At 42.8% G+C, this 12,575-nt stretch overlaps 1 protein-coding gene across 5 annotated transcripts in view; it reads right to left on the bottom strand.

Annotated features, from left to right (window-relative positions):
* The window catches only part of LOC105486267 (SEC24 homolog B, COPII coat complex component), a 105,405-nt gene extending 92,921 nt beyond the window's left edge, over window positions 1-12,484 (bottom strand). For 4 of the 5 annotated variants that reach the window (XM_071093201.1, XM_024794248.2, XM_071093200.1 and 1 more), the window contains exon 1: window positions 12,210-12,484. In XM_071093201.1, the coding sequence (XP_070949302.1) occupies window positions 12,210-12,336 (127 nt within the window). In that variant the 5' untranslated portion in view covers window positions 12,337-12,484. Of the gene's footprint in view, window positions 1-11,624; window positions 11,647-12,209 lie in introns of those variants that run through there. The other variant, XM_011749046.2, reaches the window with a different exon arrangement.
* Between the last annotated feature and the right edge of the window lie 91 nt (window positions 12,485-12,575).

Raw genomic sequence — 12,575 nt, forward strand, 5'->3', positions numbered from 1 at the left:
CAGCTGCAAAGGTTTCAGGGATTAGGACATGGACATAGCTGGTGGACCCATTATTCAGTCTACCACATCAGGTATCAATGGCAGATTTTCATACAACTATATTACGACTTGACTTTATGGAAAGCAAGTTTAGAATTCCACTGATTCCAAAATGCACCCCAATTTCAGAGGTAAAAAATGTAAAAAAAAAAAAAAAAAAAAAAAAAAAGGATTCTTAGAATAAATTAACTTGATTATTACACCCACCAAATTGCCCAATACAGTGCCTTACAAATAAGCATCAAATAATCATCGAAAAACTAAACAATGGGCTGGGTGTGGTGGCTCATGCCTGTGATTGCAGCACTTTGGGAGGCTGAGGCAGGGGGACTGCTTGAGTCCAGGAGTTTGAGACCAGCCCAGGCAACATAGTGAGACTTCATCCCTACAAAAATGAAATTAAAAATTACACAGGTATGGTGGTTTGTGCCTGTAGTCCCAGATACGTGGGAGGCTGAGGTGCTAGGCTTGCTTCAGCCCAGGAGGTCGAGGCTGCATTGAGCCAAGATTGTACCACTGCACTCCAGCCTGGATGACAGAGAGAGATCCTGTCTCAAAAAAATAAAAATAAAATAATAAAAATAACAGGCTGGGCACAGTGGCTCATGCCTGTAATCCCAGCACTTTGGGAGGCTGAGACAGGCAAATCACAAGGTCAGGAGATCGAGACCATACTGGCTAATATGGTGAAACACCATCTCTACTAAAAATACAAAAAAAAAAAAAAAAAAAAATTAGCTGGACATGGTGGCGGGCACCTGTTCTCCCAGCTACTCGGGAGGCTGAGTCAGGAGAATGGCGTGAACCCAGGTGGTGGAGCTTGCAGTGAGCCAAGACTGTGCCACTGCACTCCAGCCTGGGCAACAGAGCAAGACTCTGTCTCAAAAGAAAAAAAAAAAAAAAGAAGCAAACAAACAAACAAACAAAAACAAACTAAAAAATGGTCGCATGTGCTTGTAATCCCAGCACTTTGGGAGGCTGAGGCAGTAGACTGCTTGAGTCCAGGGGTTCAAGACCAGCCTGGACAACAGACCAAAACTCCATCTCTACAAAAATTACATAAAATTAGGCAGATGTAGTGGTGCACACCTGTAGTCCCAGCTACTCAAGAGGCTGAGGTGGATCACCTGACCCCAGGAGATCAAGGTTGCAGTGAGCAGTGATCACGCCACTATACTCCAGCTTGGGTGACACAGTGAGACCCTGTGTCAAAACAACAAATAAACAAAACTAAAAAAATTCCGTTTTTATATAATCTCTGAAAGAATTTTATATTCTTAGCTTCAAGTGAACTATGTCAAATAAAAGAGGGAAACAGATGATTCTAACACATTATCTACTCACTGGTACTGAATGAAGATCTGTATCTGAATCTGAATGAATAAATAAAAGATTTTTAACAAATGGTCTATAATCTTTTCAAGGGAGCTTATCAGCTGGTCAGCCTGACTGATACTATCAGGTACCAGCAAGATACAGTCTATGATTTTCTATAAGCATATGTATGCCCTCCTGAGCAAGACTAAATTATCACAAGATCTACCCCCAGTACGTATCTGTCTCGGTAGCATAATCTCCTTTCAGACACTAGATTCTCACAAAAGGAAAACTGATTATCTTCCTGCTTTAAGAAAACTTAACACGAAAATTAAAATTTATAAAACAAGTATTTCATGCAAGTCTAGTCCCTGTACCAAAACAAACAAACAAACAAACAAACAAACAAAAAACACCATAGGATCTCTTTAGGGCATATGAAATAGGATTTGGTTTGAAAAAATTCCCTAAATGACTTCCCTTTACTCCACTTTCACTTCCCTCTAATTCATTACTAACACTACCAGAGTACTTTTTAACATTCCTTACCATACAATCTTTAGTGGCTCTTGATCCAAATGAAGTCTAAACTTCTTAGGACAATTTCCAGGAACCTCCATTAACAGCCCCAACGTAATTGTAAAAACTATTCTTTTTTTTTTTTTTTTTTTTTTTGAGACAGAGTTTAGCGCTTGTTGCCCAGACTGGAGTGCAATGGTGCGATTGCAGTTCACTGCAACCTACGCCTCCCGGGTTCCAACAATTCTCCTGCCTCAGCCTCTGAAGTCGCTGGGATTACAGGCACTCGCCACTACACCCAGCTAGTTTTTTATTTTTAGTAGAGATGGGTTTTTTACCATGTTGGCTAGGCTGTTCTCAAACTCCTGACCTCAGGTGATCCACCCACCTCAGCCTCCCAAAGTGCTGGGATTACAGGCATGAGCCACCGTACCGGGCCCAGACTATTCTTTCATTACTCTCTCTCCCTTGTACCCCTGCACTGCTCAGAGTACGTTTTTTAAATTTGTTACCTTTGATTCATGCATTTACCTGACAATTCAAAATGTGTCCGCCATTTTAGATACAGCTGAAGTTCTATCTAACTTCTTCTGTTAAGATTCTCTACTACTCTAACCAAAAAGAATTGTTTCCTCTTCAGAACTCTGGGCACCCTTCTCACAGACCTTATGAAGGAAAGAGATGTTTTATGAAGGAAAGAGATGTTCAGTGCTAACAGTCCTTTCCTCTTTTACTGAGGGGTAGAGAACTCCTGGAGTGCAGAGAACATTCACATTTGTATGCCCAGAGTATTAGCACAAAATGTTATATAAAGAGGAGCTAAATAAATATTTGCTAGAAATTGTGAATTAAATTTATAGGCCAGGCTTGGTGGCTCATGCCTGTAATCCCAGCACTTGAGCCCAGGAGTTCGAGACCATCCCAGGCAACACAGTGAGCTCTCGTCTCTAAAATAAAAGTTATACATAACTGTCAGGATTACATATGCATTGCATAAAATAAGGTTCAGGTGTTTAAGATCAAAATTGATGGTAAATGAGATAATCGCAGAGACAAAGTTCTTAAAAGAGAGGGAACAGAATTCTGTACCCAAATAATCTGAATTTGTCTCACATAAGGCAAGAATAATAATATGCAGGAAGACAGATTTGGTGGCAGAAGATTAATACTTTACCTTCAGATTGTCAGATTGCTTTCAATTTCTTAGTAAAATAAGTAAGGTCATCATTGGAAAGGGAGGCAGAGAGGGAGGATATTGAGAATTTGAGGGAAAAGGGGAAAAATGTGACACTGGGAATGGAGCAGGGAAATACCACAGGACTAACTGGTACTGAGGGCTCGCTTAAGAGATATTATCATAAAGTTAAGGAAACTTCAAGGAAAATAAAGCATCAAAATAGGATTACTCCAACATTACAAAACAGCCATTTTATAGGAAAAAAACATCTGACATAAAAAGGTTACCAGCCCTAATATAAACGTGCAAAATTGATAAATGAGTAATATAAACATACAGGAAAACACAAAAATAAAGCAAGTTACCTGAATAAGATTGTAACACTCACAATTTCCACCATACAACAATTATTGTTTAAAAAGAAAAAAATGAAGACAGAAAATAAAAACCGTATCTCTAATTCGACTACTCCTAAGATTTCCATAATAGCATGATCATTCGCCCTCCCTGACACATTTTAATATTAAAAATATTTGTTTCATGAACATTTTCCTGAACTGAATTCCAACTTTTTTTTTCAGTTGGATCAAAGTCAGATTTCACTTTCCATTATCTGAACACAAACATCAAGGTCAGCAAAGTACAAGCTCCTCTATCTTACTAAGATAAATTCATATTAACTTCAAGTAGAATCACATCGAAGAATTTAATCACTGAATTCATTCATCACTTAATTATGAAGAAACAGGCCAATACTCAGTCAGTATGCACCCAGGTATGCATTTTAACAATTATCTTTGTTAAAATAGTAAAATAGCTCTGAATCAGTTGGTAATGAGTCATAGCCGTGGTCCTATTCCCCTGCTTTACCCCACCGTGCTGGCCCAAACCTCATAATCCAGCAGCTGAAGGACTAATGCCTGGCACAGCTGGAAGCTTATAGGATCCTGCTCTGGTATGAAGGATGGAATCCATTTAGCGGTCAGTATATGCAGTACTGATTACTGAATATTTTAATATACTCTCCCTGCCAATAAGGTATCACTAGCAATGCCAAAATACAGATTTTTAATGAGCATAAAAATGTGCACACTTGCACACCCACACACCCCTAAGGAAACAGGCAATTAGAAACCTTGGTGATTTCAAAAATGAGGAGTCTCAGATTACATCTGGATATCCTAGATTATTATAATGCAAGGCTAACAGTTATAGAGCTTCCCAAGCTCTGAGAGAAATGTTTTCTTGTATTCTTTCTCTCCTACATTCCATAAACTGCAAATATACCTGAGGATGAAGGTAACTGTTCCAGTCACTGCTGGCAGACAGAGCCTACAGACACAGGCTATGTAAACAATTAGATTACATCTCACTGCATTAAGTATAGATTATTTCTGCTACAACATCATTTATACTTATTGGATACCATGACAATGAGTGCTATGTGTGAGGCGCCAAAAGAAAACCAAGGCCACACACGGTGGCTCACGCCTGTAATCCCAGCCCTCTGGGGGGCTGAGGTGGGAGAATCACTTGAGCCTGGGCAACGTGGTGAAACTCCGTCTCTACAAAAAATACAAAAATTAGCTGGGCATAGTGGCATGCCCCTGTAGTCCTAGCTACTCAGGAGGCTGAAGTGAGAGAATCACCTTAACCCGGGGAGGTCAAGACTGCAGTGAGCTGTGATCATATCACTGCACTCCAGCCTGGGTGACAAAGTGAGGCCCTGTCTCAAAAAAAAGAAAGAAAAGAAAACCAATATTGGTTCAGAATCTACCACATGCCAGATATCTTGCTTTTCTACATATAATCTGATATGCTTCTCAAACAATTCTGTGAAGTATCACTATCATCCTTTATTTGCAAATAAACAGGGCCACGAAAGCTCACTAATTCATATGAATTCAAATTGTTGGTAAGTAGTAAAGAAGCCAGGCATTGCTGGTTCCAAAGCCAGGCTTATAGCTCATTTCACAATACCCATTAATCAGAAATCCTAAGGAAATCCTAAGGAAAACAAGTTAAGACTTGGCTATTGGCTAGGCAAGACATGATTTTTACCACTCCCTCTCGATACTTCATCCTGCTTTTTCTCAGTTCCTGTTACAAATGACTTTTGGCACACAATTTTAGAAAACTTAAAACCCATTAAACTTACCTTTCCATAAGCAAACTAGCTAAGGTAGATGGCCTACTACCAGAAACCTTCCAAGAATACATTTGTGGACGTAAGGGATGGAGGACTGGAAAGCAGAAAAAATAAAGATAAGACTAAAATAGTGATTGAGCCTTAAATACAAAAAAGGGGAAAGGGAGCTGGCACACAGACTCCTGTCAGCGGCCAGTCTTCAAAAGCAATAATGAATAGGAAGCTAAGTTTACTTAATTGAGTGCCTATTATAAGCTGCTACTACTGGGCATATGATGAACAAAACCCATACGGTTTCTGCTACCGAAGAATTTATAAAATGGTGTTCTGAAGAAAATGGAAGGGAGGGACTCTAATTGCTAAGCCCCTTCTAGGGCTAAGTACTTTAAAAATAGTACCTCATTTAATGTAATTCTCTCAACAACTCTGTAAGAAAGGTATCATTACACCCTGAAGCATGTTAAGTAAGTTTCTCCACAAAAATTTGGGCTGTATCAAAGCCTATAACCTTTTCACTAGTCCACACCTTCTGGACAAGTCTGAGTATGCTTAGCCTATTGAAAATAGTGGCTTCTCCAGAGCTGAATATATATAACATGATCTTTTCTAATAATGCTGACAATGAAGAGGCCTCATTTCTAGGAAAGAAAATTATTCTATTTTAATACCTTTAGCATAAAATACTTCAGGGATTACAGATGAATTGGAAAGATAAAGTAACATGAAATACTAGTGATGGCAATGAATATGGTTTACAAAATTAATTACTGCTACAATCCCAGAAACCTGGGGGGAGGGGGAGTAAAAAGACACTGCAAACAACTAAAGCAATATATATAGCAATTAAAAATAAAAACTAAACCCAGATATAAGACACTTGCTTACATATGGAGTGAATACTTTAAGATCTTTTTTTTTTGAGACGAAGTCTCGCTCTTGTGCCCCAGGCTGGAGTGTGATGGCATGATCTCAGCTCACCACAACCTCCGCCTCCCGGGTTCAAGCGATTCTCCTGCTTCGGCCTCCTGAGTAGCCCGGATTACAGGCGCCTGCCACCATGCCCGGCTAATTTTTGTATTTTTAGTAGAGACGGGGTTTCATCATGTTGGCCAGGCTGGTCTCGAACTCCCGACCTCAGGTGATCTGCCCGCCTCAGCCTCCCAAAGTGCTGGGATTAAAAGGCTTGAGCCACCACACCCAGCCTACTTTAAGATCTTTGAGATATCTATTAATCAGTTTAGAGCTGGGCGCGGTGACTCACGCCTGTAATCCCAGTACTTTGGGAGGCTGAGGTCAGGAGTTTCAGACCAGCCTGACCAACATGGAGAAACCTTGTCTGTACTAAAAATACAAAATTAGCCAGGCATGGTGGTGCATGCCTGCAATCCCAGCTACTTGGGAGGCTGAGGCAGGAGAATCCCTTGAACCGGGAGGCAGAGGTTGAGGTCTGCTGAGATTGCGCCATTGCACTCCAGCCTGGTCAACAAGACTGAAACTCAATCTCAAAAAAAAAAAAAAAAAAAATCAGCTTAGAAGGAAATTATGTATTCAGACACAGTCACTTTAATACCATAGGGGTATATTCATGAGAGGACCTGATGCTTCCGGTTAGCTATAAATGAAGACGAGAAACCTGAGACACTGATGTGCCTCTGATCAAAAGTAACTTATTTGAGATACACTAGGGAGAATTTACATCATTTCAAATGTTGCATGTGTCCTCAAAGTTTAAGGGTTTCCTGTGACTGACCCGATAGTACTGCTGTATGAATGTTTATTTACATCTTCCACAGTGAATTCTAGTAATTCCCATTACTATCTCATCTTTCTTGCATTATTGACAATTAAAGTGATAAAACTGTAGTTTCATTCTGGAAAAGGGCATATGGAAGGATTAAAATATGCTTTCATTTGAAAATAAGCACCATTTGCTTCCTATAAGTAAAATTAAAAACCAGCAGCTTATTATTAAATCTGACTGCCCCCCACCCCCGACCTCCCAACAAGATCATTACCAGGGTATTATTTTAGTCAGTCTTCCTATGTTTGAGGACTCAGCTTTGGAAGGAATCCCAAAAGGCAAAGTAAAAGGTAAGAAATATTCAATTAATGCTTGGTATGGAAATACAAATAGTTCTAAAAATCCATACATTGCACAATGAAAAATGAAGGCTAGAAATACAACACCAAGGAAGGAAGTTTAAGAGAAAGATTTAACAGACTCAATCAAGTCAAGCTGTATCTTCGAATAAGCGGAGGAAACACGCTAGCAGTTACACCTAGAAAACAAGTAAAAGTGATCATGAAGACTTGCTTTTCTGCCTCTCTATTCCTTACTCTTCTCAAACATCAAAGTTTCTAAAAAGACTTTTCTTAGAGTCTGTTAATAGAAAGAAATCTTTAGGCTGGGCACGGTGGCTCATGCCTGTAATCCCAGCACTTTGGAAGGTCCAGATGGAAGGATCACTTGAAGCCAGGAGTTTGAGATCAGTCTCTACAATTTTTTTTTGAAAGTTAGCTGTGTATGGTGGCACACACCTATACTCCCAGCTACTCAGGAGGCCGTGGCAGGAAGACAGATTGAGCCCAGGAGTTCAAGGGTGCAGTGAGCTATGATGGCAACACTGTACTCCAGCCTGGGTGACAGAGTGAGATTCTGTCTCTAAAACAAATAAATAAAAATTTTTAAAAAGAGACCTGGAGTTGGAATTAGGAGAAACAAAATAGACTTCATTTAATACACGTCTAATGAATACCTGTAACTTGCCTATACTGTTATAAGCTCTCATTATACGACATGAACAAGAGACAGAAAAAACTGCTACCCTCACAAAGCTTTCACAGCATTGGTAGAAAATGTACCTACTTAACCTTTCTGAATCTTCATTTCATCTGTAAAATTAGGGAACTGAACTCCTGTGTTTTTCAAACTGTGCTTAAAAACAACTGAACCTCTACTTCTATTTTAACCACAACCACTTTGCTTTTTTCTGATTTCTCTATCAGGGATCTATATACAACGCCCTTTGGAAAAACAAATCTTTAAAAAAAACAGTTTGTGGGCCAGGCTCCGAGGCTCACGTCTGTAATCCGAGCACTTTGGGAGGCCGAGGCGGGTGGATCGCGAGGTCAGGAGATGGAGACCATCCTGGCCAACATAGTGAAACTCCATCTCAACATGGTGAAATTAGCCAGGAGTGGTGGCATGCGCCTGTAGTCCCCGCTACTCAGGAGGCTGAGGCAGGAGAATCGCTTGAACCCAGGAGGTGGAGGTTGCAGTGAGCTGAGATTGCGCCACTGCACTCCAGCCTGGCGACAGAGTGAGACTCCGTCTCAAACAAACAAAAAACCTTTGCCATTTGCTAACCACTTGCAAAAGAAAAAACAGGGCCCAGCCTAGGGGCTCACGCCTGTAATCCCAAGACCTTGGTAGGTCTAGGCAGGAGGATCGCTTTAGGCCAGCAGTTTGAGAACAACCTGGGCTACATGGTGAGACTCAGTCTCTATAAAAATAAAAATAATTAGCCAAGAGTGGTGATGCATACCTGTAGTCCTAGTCACTTGGGAAGCTGAGGCAGGAGGATCACTTCAGCCCAGGAGATTGAGGCTCCACTTAGCTATGATATAGCCACTGACTATAGCCTAGGTGGCAGAGAGACACCGTCTCTAAAACAAACAATAAAAACCAAAAAACTTTTTTCACTCTACTCTCATTCCGCACAGACCACTTCTGTGACCAGATGTGTGCATTTTTGTTTTTATTTTTCCCCAGCAGATACCAACTGGGTGTCCTCCAATTCAATTCAATTCTGACCTGAAGTTAGCCTCAGATCCCTGAGTCAGATACCTACCTGAAGTTAGACTCAGATCTAACTCAGTTAAGGGTTCAGTAACACAAGACTGCTCCCCATGTCAGATGCCTATCACAAGTATCATAAGTAGCAGGTTGCCATCTGTACTTCTGAGGAACCAGCTACAAACTGGAGCTTCTACTACCCCCTCCTTAGGTTCAATCACTTTGGTAGAAGGGCTTGTGGAACTCAGGAAAACACTTATATTGTTTATTATAAAGGATACAGATGAACAGCCAAATGAAAGAGATGTACAGGGCAAAGGATGGGGGCAGGTGTCGCCACCCTCCCAGCATCTCCACATGCTCAGCAACCCAGGTCACTAAATCTTACTAGTTTTTATAAAGCTTCATCTCCAGCCTATCCACTTCCCTTCAAAGGGGATGATGGGTGGGGACTGAAAGTCCCAACTCGGTAATCACTTGGTCTTTCTGGTGACCAGCTCCAGCCTGAGGCTGTCTAGGAGACCCATCCTAAGTCATTTCATTAGTATAAACTCAAATGTAATCAAAAGAGGCTCCTTGTGAGTAACAAGCGACACTCCTATCACTCAGGAAATTACAAGAGTTTTAGGAGCTGTTTCAGGAACCCAGGACAAAGGTCAAATGTATTTCATATTACACCACAACACTGAAGTAAGTGATCTCTGGGTACCATTCCAGTTTTGCAATTCTGTCTATTTTATGCTCATATTTCTGACCTATTTCTTTTTCACCATGTCTGGAATTCCACAGAGCTATATTAAAAGGCTAACTACTTTATGTAGGGCTGAAAAATAAATGAGAAACCCAAGTGACTGCTTACTAGATGCTGATACCATGTAGCAAACTTTTTTTTTTTTTGAGATCAGCAAACAAAACAAAAAGAGATTTAATCTGATTTCTCTACTTATACTAATCCCTTCCACAAAAACAAAAATCCTTCTGGAGGATGAGGTGTGAGGATCACTTGAGCCCAGCAGACCAGCCTGGGCAATACAGGGAGACCTTGTCTCTACCTGACCCTAGTTCTTATACTTTACCATAACTTTCAAATTTCCTAGCATAACATTTAAGGCCTTTCTGCAACATGGCCCCTTTTAACCTGTTCCTTTCAGCTTCAATGCCTTGGCTTCCCATGCCACCCAGCACCCGCTACACCTCTTGACTCCTTTCACTTTCCAAGCCTGCCCTGCACTTTCATATTTCCAAACTTTAGTTCATGCTGTAACCTCCGCTACCGACAACCTTTCCCTCCCACCCCAACCTGTCCAGTCCCTCAAGGCTAGCCAGAACCAATTCAAACATTATCAAATACAGGGCAAGTTAGGAGAGAGGCAGGGACTCTGTCTCATCTACTACCCTAACCTTGAGTACCCAACTGGTAAGCACGCAAAAAATGTTGAAATGATTATTGCAACATTAAAGGAAAGTAGTGATTATAAACAGGAGAACTCAAGCATCATCTGTATTTGGCATCCAAACATTGATTTGTTCTTACAGATTTTAACATCCTGATTACACTTGGCTGAGTACATATCCTGGCATTCTTGAGTGTTCACAAAATTTATAAGGTTGAAATAAACATTTGCCACTTTAAAAACTGTTCACTAAGATGATAATGCATATTCAAAAAATCAAGGAAAGACACAATCCTTGAATCACTGGTAAACATGAGTCTACAATGTTCTAAAAGACTTGGGCTCTTTTACTAAATTATCGTCTTCTAGTTCCCTCATAAAGATATTTTAAAAACAAACAAAAACAAGAACTTATATTAAGGTTACAACAACAAACACTGCTCACAAATAATATTTTTACATTTGTTCAGGTGTACACCACCAATAACCCTGGTCATATCCAAAAGCGATTATAGTAAACAATGACTACTGAGAATACAGCATGTAATATTGATAAGTAAGGCTGATCCAAAGAATATTGAGGCTAAAGTATCACTTTTGTTTATAAAAAAAATCAACCTCTGCTTCTCAGGACAAACGATACACTTCATATTTGAAAAGCATCAGTTGTAAAACTTAGATGTTGGTTAAACTAATTCATAAAGTTCAGCAGGTTTTCACTAGGAAATTAGATAAAACAGGTCAATCATTTGGAGAGTACTAATGTAGTTTGGTTCTCGTACCAACACAGGACAGAGGTATTTTTCTAAATTCAGTCAATTACTTTCCAAGGTTCTCATCTGACATATTATCAAGCCTATAAGGAGAATTCCCCCACCCTTGGCTCCATCCTCGAACATTCCAAATCTCAGCATTAGGGAATGCACATCCTAGAGACGATCATTTTGCAGCCTACTAAAAACCCACGACCTTAATATGAAAGCGGCTTTCGTGTTGCATTTGGCTGCTGCCTGTATGAAGGCCTTGCCTCAAAGCAGGGCCAACTCTGGCACGTTTTTCCATCTCTGAAAGTGGAGCTAGGAAAAACACCCAGATCTAAAGATGTTCGTTTAAATCCGTTTACACCTGCTCCCTTTCAAACACTACAAGCAAACTCCAAAAGCTCGAGCAGCAGCCGCAGCGGCAATGACAGATCTTGAGGCCGAACTGGGTCAGGGTTACAGTTACACTTACATAGCATATTTACACCCTTTTGTCTACAAACTTGAGTGCAAACTTAAGTTTCCTCAAGGCAGCGTGTTCGCTGGGCCTCAGTAACCGAAGCAATTTTCCTGAGGCAGGAAGGGCACAATCCACCCTGCTGGGTGGCTGCACCAGCCTTCCCCAGACCACGCACTCTGCGGCCTCGGCTTCTGGCCCGCTCCCGCAGCCAAGGGGTCGCTCAGGGCAACTCGCCTGCGCCCAGGCTGGGTAACTGGGTTTTACTACATGGGTTCCCAGCTTTTCAGTCGCCCCTACTCGCCCCCGGCGGTTTCGGGCCCGGGGTCGCATTACATAAACACCCCCGGCCCCAGCTTTCCCACGCCGACCCCGGCCCCACGCCAGGGGCGTCCAACCCCCGCGCGCCCCGCGCCGCGCCTTCCCTGCCCCCTACCCGCGCCCAGCGCGGACCCCGCAGCCTCCGCACCGCGCCCGCTCCCCTCCCTCGGGCCGGGCCTGGCCCCGGACTCCCTTCCCGGCCAGCCCCGCCCCGATGTGGCCGCGCAGGCCGCCCAGCCGGTGTTAGGCCCCGCGCTCCGCCCGGGCCGCCCGCCTCACCGTTCTGCTGGTGCGGCGCCGGGGCTGGGCCCGCGGGCGCTGCGGCTCCTGAGGCGGCCGCTCCGCCGAACTTGGGCGGGATCCGGGCGCTGGCGGCCGGGTGAGGGGACCCGGCGGGGGCCGACATGACGGCGCTGCTGGCGACGGCGGCTCCGCTTCGGAGAGGTGGGCGGAGAGAAGAGAAGGCGGGGCCGGAGAGGCGAGAGGAAGAGGAAGGAACGCGCCTGGCGTCACTGAGGGTGTAACCCGGCACCGCGGCTCAGGTGCTCACGCTCCTCCGCAAGCCCAGCGCTGCCGCTCGGCGGCCCCCGCGGGCGCCGGGATCCTGAGTCGCTTCGCCTTGCCCCACGCGCCCCACGCCGCGGG

This window comes from Macaca nemestrina, chromosome 3, assembly GCF_043159975.1.
Source record: "Macaca nemestrina isolate mMacNem1 chromosome 3, mMacNem.hap1, whole genome shotgun sequence".
Classification (NCBI taxonomy): Eukaryota; Metazoa; Chordata; class Mammalia; order Primates; family Cercopithecidae; genus Macaca; species Macaca nemestrina.